Source organism: Pongo pygmaeus, chromosome 9, assembly GCF_028885625.2.
Source record: "Pongo pygmaeus isolate AG05252 chromosome 9, NHGRI_mPonPyg2-v2.0_pri, whole genome shotgun sequence".
In the NCBI taxonomy this organism is placed as follows: Eukaryota; Metazoa; Chordata; class Mammalia; order Primates; family Hominidae; genus Pongo; species Pongo pygmaeus.
This window is the reverse complement of record NC_072382.2, coordinates 3,073,911-3,089,641: the sequence shown is the minus strand read 5'-3', so window position 1 is coordinate 3,089,641 and position 15,731 is coordinate 3,073,911. Positions and strand designations below refer to the sequence as shown.

At 51.9% G+C, this 15,731-nt stretch overlaps 2 protein-coding genes across 11 annotated transcripts in view; both read left to right on the top strand.

Annotated features, from left to right (window-relative positions):
• The first annotated feature begins 4,028 nt into the window (after nt 1-4,028).
• On the top strand, nt 4,029-5,579 carry LOC129007726 (26S proteasome regulatory subunit 4-like). The gene has a single exon (XM_054438933.2). The coding sequence runs from the start codon at nt 4,050-4,052 to the stop codon at nt 5,370-5,372; it is 1,323 nt and encodes a 440-aa protein (XP_054294908.1). The 5' UTR covers nt 4,029-4,049; the 3' UTR covers nt 5,373-5,579.
• A 2,235-nt stretch (nt 5,580-7,814) lies between these two features.
• Nucleotides 7,815-15,731, top strand: part of CARS1 (cysteinyl-tRNA synthetase 1) — a 56,363-nt gene continuing 48,446 nt past the window's right edge. For 2 of the 10 annotated variants that reach the window (XM_054437458.2, XM_054437460.2), the window contains exon 1: nt 7,815-7,942. In XM_054437458.2, the coding sequence (XP_054293433.2) occupies nt 7,918-7,942 (25 nt within the window). In that variant the 5' untranslated portion in view covers nt 7,815-7,917. Of the gene's footprint in view, nt 7,943-10,354; nt 10,434-15,731 lie in introns of those variants that run through there. The other 8 variants (XM_054437463.2, XM_054437466.2, XM_054437464.2 and 5 more) reach the window with 5 other exon arrangements.

Here is a 15,731-nt window from a genome sequence, read left to right as displayed (position 1 = left end):
ACAACACGTGGGAGCTATAGGAGGACAATTCAAGAGGAGATCTGGGTGGGGACATGGCCAAACCATATCATTCCGCTCCTGAGCCCTCCAAATCTCAAGTCCTCACATTTCAAAACCAATCATGCCTTCCCTGGAGTCTCCCAAAGTCTTAGCTCATTTCAGCATTAACCCAAAAGTCCACAGTCCAAAGTCTCATCTGAGACAAGGCAAGTCCCTTCTGCCTATGAGCCTGTAAAATCAAAAGCAAGCTCATTACTTCCTAGATACAATGGGGGTACAGGTATTGGGTAAATACAGCTGTTTCAAATGGGAGAAATTGGCCAAAACAAAGGGGTTACAGGGCCCATGCAAGTCCAAAATCCAGAGGGGGAGTCAAATTTTAAAGCTCCAAAACGATCTCTTTTGACTCCAGGTCTCACGTACAGTTCACGCTGATGCAAGAGGTGGGTTCCCATGGTCTTGGGCAGCTCTGACCCTGTGGCTTTCCAGGGTACAACCTCCCTCCTGGCTGCTTTCACAGCAGCTGGCGTTGAGTGTCTCCTCTTACTGCAGCCTTGACTCTGGGCTCATGCGATCCTCCTGCCTCAGCCTCCCAAGCAGATGTCCACGACAGAGAAAGGGCTGTAAACAGCTGTGAGTTCCCACAGCAGCACACTGCACAGCTGTGAGAGAAGACTGGGGGGTCTCTGCACACCATGAGGGGTCCCATCGAGGTGAGGGTATGCCACAGGATGGTATGTACAGCATGGCCCCCTTGATGTCAGCTCATGGACATGTGCTGTTATACACGTCTGGTCCAGGGATGTTCAAGAGGGTGGTGTAATTGTAGACAGAAGACGAAGGCTGACCTGGGACGCGAGCTGTGCACCGTCATGTTCCTGGTATCAAGCCAGGAGAGACTAGTGCTACTTGAGCCAAGGAGGTCCTCGGGGCAGTTGGGGGGTTCCGGGCTGGGCACTAACGAAGCCCACCCCGCCGTGTTCTTCCAGATGTTCAGCAATGGGTTGACAAGTTTTTCAAATGTAAGTAGGATTTCTTGGTTATGAATTAAAAGCATTTTCATTCCTTCGCAGAAGTCATGGTCCCAGTTAATAGAAATTCACTTCATGTCTCTTCTTTTTGCTTTCAGAAGAGGCAAATGAGCCCGGCAGCCCTGTCAGGACCACGCTGGTGTTTGGGCACATCCTCCTGGAAATGCCTGACGGTGTCTCAGGGCACCGGCACAGAGCTGGGCATTTAGGCCTTCGCATGAGCAGCAGCAAAGTCCCCAAAACTTCCAGGAGTGGGTGTGGGGCAGCCCCAGGCCTTCCTGCCTGCACTCCCAGTTTTAGCCTGTGTCATGGTGTTTGCATTCACCTTATTGCAGCCCCAGGTGTCTGCACTGGAAGACTGAAATTCTGGTTGTTTAAACTACTGAGTGGAAACTGAGGCACAGAGAGGAAAAGGACTTCACACAAGCATCCCCGAGCTGCAGTAACAAATGACAACAAACTGGGGTGTTCAAACAATCAGGATTTATACACCCACCATGCACCCACAACAATTAAACATTAAAAACAGAAACAATAGGAATTCACACATCTACCATGTAGATTCCCACACAATTAAACATTAAAACTAAAAACAGAAACAATCGGGATTTACACACCCACCAAGCGCCCACAACAATTAAACATTAAAAATAAAAGCAGGCTGGGCGCGGTGGCTCACGCCTCTAATCCCAGCACTTAGGGAGGCTGAGGCAGGCAGATCACCTTATGCGAGGAGCTCGAGACCAGCCTGGCCAACATGGTGAAACCCTGTCTCTACTACAAATATAAAAATTATTACATGGCTGGGTGTGGTGTTGCACGCCTGTAGTCCCAGCTACTCGGGAGGCTGAGGCAGGAGGATCACTTATACTCAAGAGGCAGAGGTCGCAGTGAGCTGAGATTGCACCACTGCACTCTAGCATGGGTGAGGAGCGAGACTCTGCCTCAAAAATAATAATAATAATTTTTAAAAACCAATAGGGATTTACACACCTACCATATACCCACAACAATTAAACATTAAAAACAAAAACAGAAACAATAGAGATTGATTCTTTCACAGCTCCAGAGGCCAGAAGTTCCAAATCAAGGCATCTGCAGGGTGGGTTCCTTCAGAGGCTCTCCAGGAGGTCCTTCCTTGCTTCTCTCCTGGCTTCTGGTGGCCACCGGCCATCGTTGGCTTGTGGCTGTATCACTCCAATTGCTTCCCCCTTCACACCTATCTCTGTATCTCTGAATCTCTCTTCTCATAAAGACACCAGGCATTGGATTAGGACCCATTCAAATCCAGGATGACCTCATTTTAACTTGATTATATCTGCAAGGACCCCTTTTTCAAATAAAACCAGCCAGGTACAGTGGCTCACGCCTGTAATCCTCTCACTTTGGGAGGCCAAGGCGGAAGGATTGCTTGAGCCCTGGAGTTCAAGACCAGCCTGGGCAACATAACGAAACCCCACCTCTACAAAAAATATAAAAAATTAGCCAGGTGTGGTGGTGCACATCTGTGGTCCTAGCTACTCAGGAGGCTGAGGTGGGAGGATCACCGGAGCCCAGGAGGTTGAGGCAGCAGTGAGCTGTGATTGCACTACTGCACTCCAGCCAGGGTGACAGAGCGAGACCCTGCTTTAAAAAAAATAAATAAATGATTATAAGTAAATAAAAATCAAGTCACAGTCACGGGTACCAGGGGTTAGAACATGGGCATAATCATTTTGGGGGGACCACAGCTCAACCCACAACAGGCTTGTCTTGGGACCCCCCCTGGGAGTTGGTAGCAAAGCTGGGAGCTCACCTGCGTGTGTTCGTCTCTAACCCTGCGCTGCCCTGGCTTGCAAGCCATGTGGCATTTTTTTCCCTAAAAGTGGTTTGGGCAGGGCCTGAGCTGCTGGCTGTGCCAGCAAAGAAATCACTCTGCTTTAGTCACCTCAAAGCGGTGGGCCCAGCGACACCCTGCTGCCCATGGACACTGAAGGGGACTGTTCATCCTCTGGCATGGAAAGAGCAGCGTTCTTGGAGAAGAACTTGGCCTTGGCCCTTAGGAGACTCAAGGGAGAGCCCTGCACGGTGGCCATTGGTGGCCGAGGAAAGCCCAGCTGCCCAGGGGAACGTGATGTTCACTCACCTGCTGCCCAGGGCCCAGGGCCAGACCAAGGCATCAGCCCCTCAGCCATCCAGAACAGGCCAATGAAGCTTCAGGATGGGTTTGCACTTGCGGAATATTTAGTAGGCAGGGTTCTGTGTTATATCCTTACCCTACGTGCTCTTGTGAAATCCTCATTATCAGTTTGCTGGGACTGCCACGCTTGGGGGCTTCAACAAGGATTTATTGCCTCACAGTTCTGGAGGCTGGAAGTCTCAGGTCAGGGCATCAGCAGCGTGGGCTCCTTCTGGGGCTGTGAGGGAGAATCTGTCCCAGGCTCTCCCCTGACTTCTGGTGATTTGCTGACAATGCTTGGTGCCCTTTGGCTTGTAGAAGCATCGCCCCGGTTTCTGCCTTTATCTTAACATGGCACCCTCCCTGCTTGTCAGTGTCCAAATTTCCTCCACTTAAACGTTTTAATTAATTGGCCGGGCACGGTGGCTCATGCCTGTAATCCCAGCACTTTGGGAGGCCGAGGCAGGCAGATCACCTGCGGTCGGGAATTTGAGACCAGCCTGACCAACATGGAGAAACCTATCTCTACTAAAAATACAAAATTAGCCGGGCATGGTGGCACACGCCTGTAATCCCACCTATTCGGGAGGCTGAGGCAGGAGAATCTCTTGAACCTGGGAGACGGAGGTTGTGGTGAGCCAAGATGGCACCATTGCACTCTAGCCTGGGCAACAAGAGTGAAACTCCATCTCAAAAAATTTTTTAAAAATTAATTTATATATGTGTATTTATTTATTCATTTATTTATTTTAGAGACAGGGTCTCACTCTGCACCCACGCTGGAGTGCAGTGACACAATCACAACTCACTGCAACCTGAAACTCTGGGGCTTGAGTGGCAGTTCAAGTGGCCAACGCAAGATGGGTCAAAGTCAGAGTGGTGGTGATGGTCCTGGAGGTGGCAAGAAGGATGACAAGGACAAGAAAAAGAAATATGAACCTCCTGTACCAACTAGAGTGGGGAAAAAGAAGAAGAAAACAAAGGGACCAGATGCTGCCAGGAAACTGCCACTGGTGACATCTCACACTCAGTGCCGGTTAAAATTACTGAAGTTAGAGAGAATTAAAGACTATCTTCTCATGGAGGAAGAATTCATTAGAAATCAGGAACAAATGAAGCCATTAGAAGAAAAGCAAGAGGAGGAAAGATCAAAAGTGGATGATCTGAGGGGGACCCCGATGTCAGTAGGAACCTTGGAAGAGATCATTGATGACAATCACGCCATCGTGTCTACATCTGTGGGCTCAGAACACTACATCAGCATTCTTTCATTTGTAGACAAGGATCTGCTGGAACCTGGCTGCTTGGTCCTGCTCAACCACAAGGTGCATGCCGTGATAGGGATGCTGATGGATGACACAGATCCCCTGGTCACAGTGATGAAGGTGGAAAAGGCCCCCCAGGAGACCTATGCGGATATTGGGGGGTTGGACAACCAAATTCAGGAAATTAAGGAATCTGTGGAGCTTCCTCTCACCCATCCTGAATATTATGAAGAGATGGGTATAAAGCCTCCTAAGGGGGTCATTCTCTGTGGTCCACCTGGCACGGGTAAAACCTTGTTAGCCAAAGCAGTAGCAAACCAAACCTCAGCCACTTTCTTGAGAGTGGTTGGCTCTGAACTTATTCAGAAGTACCTAGGTGATGGGCCCAAACTCGTATGGGAATTGTTTCGAGTTGCTGAAGAACATGCACTGTCCATCATGTTTATTGATGAAATTGACGCCATTGGGACAAAAAGATATGACTCCCATTCTGGTGGTGAGAGAGAAATTCAGCGAACAATGTTGGAACTGCTGAGCCAGTTGGATGGATTTGATTCTAGGGGAGATGTGAAAGTTATCACGGCCACAAACCGAACAGAAACTTTGGATCCAGCACTTATCAGACCAGGCCGCATTGACAGGAAGATTGAGCTCCCCCTGCCTGATGAAAAGACGAAGAAGCGCATCTTTCAGATTCACACAAGCAGGATGACGCTGGCTGATGATGTAACCCTGGACGACTTGATCATGGCTAAAGATGACCTCTCTGGTGCTGACATCAAGGCAATCTGTACAGAAGCTGGTCTGATGGCCTTAAGAGAATGTAGAATAAAAGTAACAAATGAAGACTTCAAAAAATCTAAAGAAAGTGTTCTTTGTAAGAAACAGGAAGGCACCCCTGAGGGGCTGTATCTCTAATGAACCATGGCTGCCATCAGGAAAATGGTTGGGAGATTTCTCAATCCCTGAAAGGGATGAGGTTGGGGGAGTTGCCGAAAGGAATCCCTGTTCCCACTGATTTTTATTAGCAAAACATCCTGTGTCTTTTGGAGTACGATGTGTAAGTGCCCATTGGGTGGCCTGTCTTTTGGTCACTGTGCAGCAGTCTGCTTCCCAATAAAGCGTGCTCTTTCACAAACAAACAAACAAACAAAAGAAACCCCGGGGCTCAAGCCATCCTCCCTCTTCAGCCTCCCAGAGTACTGGGATTACAAGTGTGAGCCACCATGCCCAGCTGAAATTTTCCCTTTTTACAAGGATATCAGTTATACTGGATTAAGGTCCACCCTAATGACCTCATCTTACGACTTTATCATCTGCAAAGATCCTATTTCCAAATAAGGTCACATTCACAGGTCCTGGCGGTTATAGGATTTCCACATCTTTTGGGAGAGACACAATGCAACCCATAACAACCTGTAACCCAATGTGCTGTCCCAAAGAACTATAATACCAGGGGGATGCTGAGGTTCAGAGAGTGTCCTTGCCCTGGTGGTAGGGCTGGGACGCAGCAGGACTGGGGAGGCGGGACCCACTGCTGCTAGACACTGCAGAACTCTTAGACACAGCTCGGCCACCTGAGCAGGTGATAATTTCCCAGTTCCGCTCTGCAGATCTTTTTTTTTTTTTTTTTTTTCCAGTAGAGATGAAGTTTCACTAAGTTGGCCAGGCTGGTTTTGCACTCCTGACCTCAAATGTTCTGGCCGCCTTGGTCTCTCAAAGTGCTGGGATTACAGGCATGAGCCACCACGCCTGGCCCCACTTTGCAGATTTAAAAACAAGACATCTGGAAGCTCAGAGAAGTTAAACTCACCCCAGGTCTCACAGCCAAACTCTGGCTTGCCTGACCTGATGTCAGGAGGCTTTCTCAGTGCAAGAAAGGAAGGGCAGGGCAAGCCTTAGCCAACTGTTTATCTCCAAGAGGCTTCTGACTCTACTGGGCGCCTCCGGTTCCTTCTCCCAGGAAGGCATGTGGCCGAGCTGGGCTTGGGTGACTCATGGTCCTAGAGTGACGAGTGAGCAACAGGCACTGTGAGAGTCATGGTAGGACCTGGCCAGAACTTCGTCCCCTAAGTCCTGGACCTGGTCCCTTCTTTGGGATTAGTTGGGGTCTCACAGAGCCTCCCACGTCCTGGGCAAGTTACAGCACATGCTACAGGATCTTTGCAGAAATGTAAACAAACTCTTCCTTCTTTTTTTTTTTTTTCCAGCCACCAATAGAATTTAGAATTTATTTATTTTTTATTTTATTTATTTATTTATTTATTTATTTGAGACGGAGTCTCGCTCTGTTGCCAGGCTGGAGTGCAATGGCGCGATCTCGGCTCATTGCAACCTCTGTCTCCCTGGTTCGAGAGATTCTCCTGCCTCAGCCTCCCGAGTAGCTGGGACTACAGGCAAGCGCCACCATGTCCAGCTAATTTTTGCATTTTTAGTAGAGACGTGGTTTCACCATGTTGGCCAGGATGGTCTCGATCTCTTGCCCTCGTGATCCACCCACCTCGGCCTCCCAAAGTGCTGGGATTACAGGTGTGAGCCACCGTGCCCGGCCTTAGAATTTATTATGAAATTAGACATGAGGTTCCAAAAAGTAACTAGAAGATTTTTTATTTTTTATATTTTGAGAAAGGGTCTCACTCTGTCGCCTAGGCTGGAATGCAGTGGCACAGTCGTAGCTCACTGCAGCTTCAAACTCCTGGACTCAAATGATCCTCCGGCCTTAGCCTTCCAAGGTGCTGGGATTACAGGCATGAGCCACTAATCCTGGCTAATAATTTTTCTTGACATACTAAAATTCTGTTTCTTAAATAGCATTTCCTCTCATTTTGGGTGGGTGCACGAACCTTGGGTGGGATATCCTTGGGAGGTGACATCATGCACACAGAAGGCAGGAGCCCTAAGGGGGTTGGGGATGGCTCCAGAATGGGGTCTGAGAAGGAGATGGAGAAGACTGTTCACGCAACACTTCATAGTGGCTTGCTTTCCGCAGGGTCATTGGCAGGGCGGTCCCTAGGCCTGGAGCGCGCTTCCCGCCCATCCCCAGGCCCTGCTCCAGGTCGGCCTCCTGGGAACCATCCCGTCTCGCCAGCACACCCTGTCCCGAGGCCGCCTCTGATCTCCAGGCTGGGCCTGGTCCCCACGGCGCTTAGTGCAATCATGACTTAAACACCTATTACAGGACGCTCAGTCTTTAGTGCTTGTCTCCCCGCGGCTGGGCTGACTACTCCCAGCACGGACACTGAACTCTTCGCCCGCGATGCTCCGGAGCGCGGGTCACCATTGGGTTGAACTACAGCTCCCAGCATGCTCCGGGCCGGCAACATCCGGAGCCCCTGGTGGTTGCCTAGCGACCGGGCGTGTCCCGGAAGACGGGCCCGGCGCGGGGCGAGACTTCCGGGGCGGCGGTTGCATCAGATTCTAGGAAGTGTCTGTAGCCGCAGCTGCGGGTCCGGGATTCCCAGCCATGGCAGATTCCTCCGGGCAGCAGGGTGAGCGGCGCGGCCGGGCCAGGCTGAGGGCGGCTGGGGGCCTGATTGGGCGCTGGGTGCTCGGCTCGAAGGGCGGCGAGTCCTTATGTCTGAGGGACCCGGGTGCCTGGGTTCTGAGGGGCGGAGGTGCCTGGGGTCTGAGGGGCGGCAGTGCCCGAGGTCTGAGGGGTGTCAGTGCCCGGGGTCTGAGGGACGGCACGTCCTTGGGTCCGAGAGGCGGGGTGCCTGGGGTCTGAGGGGCGGTAGTGCCCGGGGTCTGAGGGGTGTCAGTGCCCGGGGTCTGAGGGACGGCGGGTCCTGAGGTTCGAGGGGTGGCACGTCCTAGGATCCGAAGGACAACGGGTGCCCGGCTCCGAGGGACGGCCACTGGGACCCCTGGGACCCCTGCATGAGGGTCTGCCAGACCCGTGGCTGGGGCACAGACCCCGCGGGGACCCGAGCCCGACCGGGGCGCTGCCCAGACCACCCAGCCTCAGTTTCCTCCCTTGGTTCCTGCCGAGGTCCCCTTGCATCCTCACCCCGGGAGGTGGCCCTACATCAAACAGCCTCTCCCCAGCCGGTGCCTGGGCGGGCCCTCGCTCCCTCTTGCCCCAGCTGGACTTTAGAGGGGAGACAAAGGCCCAAGAGTTGTTTTGGTTTTCTGCCCAGACCTGGCAGCTTCCGGGAGGTGGGCGGAGGGCACCTGAGGTTAGTACTTAGGGAAATGGGGCAGAGGACGCCAGGGGTACGCGTACACACAGTAAAAGGGCTTGGGGCTTTACGAAGGCTTTCATCTCCAGTTCCGCAGGCAGTCCATTGCAAGCTGATTGTCAGAGCATTACTGCCCCATTTTACTGCCAATCCGGGAGGTTCCCCAGGGACACAGCTGTGTCAGCTCCCCCAGTCACTCATGTCACCAGCGGGTAGACCTTGAGAGACCAGTGGGTCTTCTCTCACTGTCCCTCCAGCAAGATTTTAGGTGCTGGAAAGGCAAGAGACTGGATCAGAAAGCCCAGATTCCTAACAGTCTGGAGCAGGCTTTCCAAAGGAAACATTCTCAGTATCTAGTTTTTAATTCTTTTGGCTGGCAAAAATTAGATGCAAGTTCTTCTAAGACATCTCCAGCCCCCACCCTCAGTTTAGATCATACCAAGATTTCCTTAGCATCTGGTGGTGCCCTTTGCCCCTGAGGGTTTATCGGGTTATAGATAGGTAGTTATGACAACCCGGGTAATCTGGCGGCATGGGGACACCCAGATAACAGGGCTACACTCTTGTGCCAAGTGGCAGGAGGTAGTCACCTTCCAGGCATGCCGCCTACCACTCTACTGTGTGCCTGGATTCCAGCACCATCTCCACCCATCCCAGAGCCAAGCAGCCCTCAGAAGTCACCCAGATTCCTGTAAAACAGCATCATAGTTAACAGCCCCAACTCTGGAACCACCCTGGAAGGGCCAGGGTCCCAACTCTGCCTCCCGCCCCACAGCAAACCATGGGTAATGGCTCCTACCTTGGAGCATGGAGCGTAAATGAATTAATAGATGGGAAGGATGTAGAACAGTGCCTGGCACTCAATAAGTGCTGTGTCCATGCTGAAAGTTAGAGCCTGTTTGTTTTCAAACTAAAAATGTGTTTTTGTTCATTTGTGAACGTAAATGACGTATTAGTAGTGTTTTGTATCTTGTTTTTAAAAATAGCTTTAGAATTTTAGGTTTTCAGAGCCTTGTAAGAATTGCCTTCTTTTTGGAGCTTGCCATATAGGTTGGGATTGCCCTCTCCAGGCTGTCAGGGCAGCAGGCAGATTGCCCAGTCCTCAGCCTGCGCACAGCATCTCCAGCCAGTATTCTTCTGCCCCAGGTCATGGCCCACCTGCCTTTACTATCACCTCGTCACATCACACACACACTCTCAAAGATGAGAACAGGAAATAAAATCCAATCGTAGGCCGGGCGCAGTGGCTCACACCTGTAATCCCAGCACTTTGGGAGGCTGAGGCGGGCAGATCACGAGGTCAGGAGATCGAGACCGTGGTGAAACCCTGTCTCTACTAAAAATACAAAAAAAATTAGCCGGGCGCGGTGGCGGGCGCCTGACTACTGGGAGGCTGAAGCCGGAGAATGACGTGAACCCGGGAGGCGGAGCTTGCAGTGAGTCGAGATCGCGCCACTGCACTCCAGCCTGGGCGACAGAGCGAGACTCCTTCTCAAAAAAAAAAAAAAAAAATCCAATTGTAAATGCTTTCAGTGACCATCTTACCAGATTTTTCAAGGAGGCCCTCATTTTTGTACCATCTTCCCTAAGTTGACTCAGAAGGTCTATTTGTCTTTCCTGATCTCACTGGGTGTACAACTTCTCCTTTGTAGTCTTGAAGGTGCATAGGCTTGGTGCCTGTCCAAGAGCCTGATTATTTCAGAAGAATGAGTTTCATTTCTGAGGTTTCTGGGGTAGATGGAACCTACCTCAGGGCCTTTCCGCGCAGACTGGGGATACCACTTGGGCGGCTGCTCATCAGGTCAGACTTATAGTTTAATTTTTATACAGTTTAATTCAAGGGTCTTCATAATAACACAGCCAGCATTTTTTCAGCATGAGTCTGTGCCAGGCACTGCTCTAAATGCTTTGCATCTGTTATCTCCTGCCACCCTCGGGGGAACCCCTTTGAGGAAGATCCTGCCGGCATCTTGTACAGATGAGAATCCTGAGGTTCAGAGAAATCAAGCAATCTGTCCACCATCACGACTAGCCAGAGGCACAGCCAGGCTCCCAACCTGGGCAGCCTGACTCAATAGGGACCTTAACTGCTGTGCTGTGCTGTGCTGCCTTTGATGATTCTCTTCAGACTCACAATAACTCAACCCAGTGAGTTAAGGCAGGCGAGAATAAAGCTGATGCCCTTCGATGTTTTCCCCAGAGCCACGTGAAATGTTTGCTCCTCTATGAACTCAGGTACTATGTTTCCAGGTATTTGAAGAGTCTTAGGCAGTACCCTTGGGGTGGAGATTAAGCCATTTCCAGTGTGGGTGCTCTGGGTGGCAATATTGCTGTCTGATCACCCCACAGGCTCATTGTGAGGGATGTTGGATTCCCCTAATAATGAATAACCTCCCTCCCAGTAAGGAGGAAGATGGAGATGCCGTTCTTGGGGGTGAGAGAGGATGCCTGGGGGCCACCTTTGTGAACGAGTGGCAGCTGGACCTCCGGGGCTGGTGACCAGGACGGGGAGAGGGAGGGGAAACCCTCACCTGTGGGAGGAGGCTCTGGTCTCTGGGATTGGGTGGTGTTGGCTCCTAGTTGGTGAGAGCAGGGGTGCATGCCCCTCTCTCCTCCCCACGATTCATGTCTGGGGGCTTTTTCCAGTCCCCTTTCTGAGCACTTCTTGGGCAGGGAGTGGGTCATTGGGAAGGACCCAAGAGGAGCAGCTATAGAGGGTGCGACCAGGGGAACATTTGCAGAAAGGGAGTAACCTGCAGGGTGAGATGTTGCCTGGACACCCACCCACAAGATGAGGACCCTGGTGGGACCTTTGAAGTAGCAGGGTCAGAAGGCAAAGGGTCAGAGTGAGTGAGGGGTGCAGACCCCCACCAAACCGAGGCACTTCTTAGGAGCTCAGACCTGCTGTAAAGGGGTCTGCATTTTAGCAAGCTGCCCACCCATGGGGAAGCTGGTTTAAACCTCACTTGCTGGGCCCACCCCAGAGATTCTGGTTTGGCAGGTCTCTGGTGAGCCCAAGAATCTGACTTCTCTGGATCCTCCAGGTTCTGCTGCTGATGGCACACCAGGGCCATGCCTGGAGTGGAGCTGGGAGAGCCTCAAGGGAACGCAGGAAGAGAAACAGGGCAGCTGGGAGAGGTTTAAATGCTGACAGGAGGCCAGGCATGGTGGCTCACGCCTGTAATTCCAGCACTTTGGGAGGCCGAGGTGGGTGGATCACCTGAGGTCAGGAGTTCTAGACCAGCCTGGCCAATATGGTGAAACCCCGTCTCTACTAAAAATGCAAAAATTAGCTGGGCATGGGGGCGGGCGCCTGTAATCCCAGCTACTCAGGAGTCTGAGGCAGGAGAATCGCTTGAACCCGGGAGGCGGAGTTTGCAGTGAGCCGAGATCATGCCACTGCACTCCAGCCTGGGTGACAAGAGCGAGACTCCGTCTCGAAAATAAATAAATAAAAAAAATAAAAATTAATAAAATAAATAAATAAAAAGTAAGTGCTGATAGGAAAGAACCAGAGAGAGGGAGAAGTCGCACTGCCACAGTTGTTTGACGTGTCGGGGATGTTGTTCATTTGGTGTGGCTTTGTTTTGGTATCTGTGCTGAGTGATTGCTTGGTACTTACATGTGATTTCAATAAATGTTCTGTAGAGACTCCACCTTTGTAGCCGGTGATAACCACCATCCACCTTTGGGACAGTCCCGTGTCCCTCAATGTGTTGATGAACTGAACTGCAAGGCCACCCGGTGGTGGACATTCCCTCCCGTGGGGGCAGAGCAGGAGTTTCGGCACAGAGTGTGCAGGCTCTATGATGAGGGCCCGTGTCGAGGAACAGGTCCCTGGGAGGTTTTCCATCTGCTCAGAAGTGTTCTCATCTGATCTCAGCATCAGACTGACAGACCACAGCCTGGCTCAAACCCATGACCACTTGAAAGCTGACCTATTTTTATTTGTTTCCTCGAGACACACTTAAACGCAGCTACCACAATTACCCAAATGACTGTCTGCGTCCATCTCACGGAAGCCTGTCATTCTGTACTTCCCTGGGCACCAGCACCTTTCTGCTCTGAGAAGAGCCTTCCCAAGCGTGGACTTGGTTCCCTTTTGATGAGCCATCTAGGCTGCTCTAAATGGTACATTTAAGAATGATGTGATCCAAGATCAAGGCAGATTTGGTAATAAGCTTTTAAAATAATAACATTAATTAAATAAAAATGAGTGTGTGATCCCTAGGAAAACTCCAGGAAATTCTCTGTGTGTAACATGCAGCTATTACAATAACAATAATAATAATACCAGAGCGATTATGATAATAATGATGGCAAACGGGGCCCCTGGCTCTGTGCCAGGCAGCTTTTAAACATTTAATAAGCGTAATTTGACTTAATGGCCTGCAGTTTTACAAGGCTGATGTTATGAGCGTGTTTTACCATGAGGAAATGCCGCCGTGTGTGTGAGTATAGGCACTCAGCCCTGGAGGGCGTCGGGGCCGCCCCTCAGGTCTCCAGAGAGAGGATCCACAGCGGCTTCAGTTCCCAGGCTGCTTCCTCAGCACTCAAAAGCCACTGCAGCCATTAGGACATTTTATGTTTTTCTCATTTTAAAAATAGCAGATGCTTACTGCAGAAAATGTAAGCAATGAAGAAAAAGAGAGAATTAAAATCACCTGTAAACCCCTCTCATCAACCATCGTCACTGTCAGTGTTCGGGCCGTTGCTGGTGGTCTCCATCAGAATCGATGCTGAGTGTGAGAGGCGCATGACTGTCAGCTCGCTGTCTGAGCTGGAAGCTGATGCTGTGTCACTGTTTCTCAGGGTGCTGCTGTTGTCTCTTCTTCCCTCTTGCTGTCATGGAGTCCAACCCAGGCATGAGCAGTTGCAGAAGACCAAGGCTCAGGGAGGGGACAGGGGAGAGGAGTGTGGAGGGTCAGCACCGGGGAACGGCTTTCGAACTGTGGCCTGATCCGTGAGGGGACAAGGCTCACCTTCCGGCTCTGTCCATCCCTCTGGCAAGTTCTCTAATCTTTAGTGAACTTCATTTTCTTCATCATTAAATGGGACCACTGCTGGCAGCTGCAGAGCTGTTGGAGGGAAATATCCAGCTAAACTAGAAGTCTCCTGGCTGGAAGTTGCTCTGCAAAAGAGTTTGTAGGAGTCTGATATTTGTTTAGAGTTAGTTTTCCAGGACCTCGCTTTGGGGTGCTTGGAGCTGCCATGGTGGGTCTGCCTCCGCCTCCGTCCTCCCTGATCTCATCTCCAGTTGGGAGGAGAGCGCATCTCCATGTAAGCAGCCTCCTTCTCAGAGGGAAGCCACGGCAGTGCCAGTGCTGACACCGGGCCTGTAACTGTGGGGATGGGGCAGGTGAGAGGCCCTCAAGAGCTCCCGGCACCCCCCAGGCGCCTTCAGTGGGTCCAGAGTCCGCCCGTCTTTCTCTTTCCTTGGACTGTTGGAAGAGCTGAAGTAAAAACTGACTTGTTCTTGTGTCTCTGGTATCTTTGGGCAGCAGGGCTCCTGCTCAGCAAGTCCCTGGGGGCTCAAAGCAGCAGAGGCTGTGGTCGGTTCCCAGCACTGGTCCTTGTGCAGGTGTCTTTCTGAGAAGGGTGCATGAGGCCCAGTGCCATAGGGGAACGTCAGCCCACCAGCAGTGGCATGCACTCTGTGGTGCCATTCTGCTGTCCACTCATCTGTTCCCTCGGCAACTTTAGCCGGTATCTGGAATGTCACACGCTCAGTTGTAGATGCTGAAGATCGAGCAGTGAATAAGGTAGATGGAGCGGTGGGGCAGGTGGTGAAGGAAAGAAATGTGGGCATGTGTTAGACAGGGGTGCTGTGGAGAGAAAGAGCAGCCAGGCTCAGCGTCTAGAGGCAGGCGCCATATGGACAGGGAGTCCTTGAAGACCTGGTGGGGAAGCCAGCACCTAGCAGAGCTGTGAAGGATTAAGGGGCCTGCTGGTATCTGGGGAGCATGCCCCCTAAAAAAGGAGCAGCAGGTGGGGGGCCCATGGCCAGCATGAGGACAGGCTTGTGCTGCTGGCAACGTGGGTGTTAGGGGGCAGTAATGTGAACTTGTCCTTTTCAGCAGGGCCGCAGGAGCCCTGTGGCTGTGAGGCGAGAGCCATGCTAGCTACAGGTGGCGGTGTCTGGCTTGCAGGAATCCAGGTGACAAGGGCTGGCTCTCAAGTCCAAAGCCTCTTGAGTTAGAGGCCCCGGATCCTCCCGTGGGTTGGCTATGGGTGCTCCTAAGGATAACTTGTAAAGGGGTGTGATTCCAGTTTTGGCTAAGAGTGTGCCCAGAGCTTTGCTTCTGGGTGCCTGTGGCTGCTTGGAGTGGGTGGCCATCTTATTGGGGACAGATGGGACAGTGGCTCCGTGCAGTGGGAAGGAGGCAGGGCAAGTTAGAGGGACGCTGCACTCGTCATCCCACCAGCGAGAGTCATCCCAGGAAGCCACTTTAAGCCCTGCATCCATGTTGAGACTTCAGGAAGGCTCTCCCACACAGTGCCCACCCCTTGACTGCAGAGAAGAGGTGGCTTCAGGACATCTTCTCCGGCAGCCATGGAGGCTGGGCCCTGGGGCATCACGTGGCTCCGTGGGCCCCCTGGCGGGTGAAGAGCTCGGCCCAGTGGGGCATTCTTGCTGCTGCAGCTGTGCACTCCGTTCTGACTCATCTTTGCTGACACCACAGCGTTCTGGGAAGTGCCAGTTATTGGCCTGACACGAAGGGTTTTCCCCACACTAAGCAAAGCAGAGAAAGACATTCGTGTGCAGTTACCCCCGCAACACACTCTGCTCTCTGTTTTCAGAAGCTGTGTGGGTTTGGTTGGGGTGACTCTGGCTCTGTGCCAGGAGTAAACATGGAGATGGGGGACAAAAGGGAATGGGAGAAGACAGAGAGGGGGACTGTGATGTGCAGGGCATCCACGCCCCATGGCTGTGATGTCGGGCAGCCTGTGCCCAGGAAGGGCAGCTGGCACAGCAAGGGGTGGCCAGACATGTGCTTTCCTACCCTGAGTGAACTCTGGGGTGAGAGGGTATCTGTGTGGAAGGAGCAAACATCGGTCCTTTTCCCACAGTCCTCTCATCAAACACAATCACTGGTTC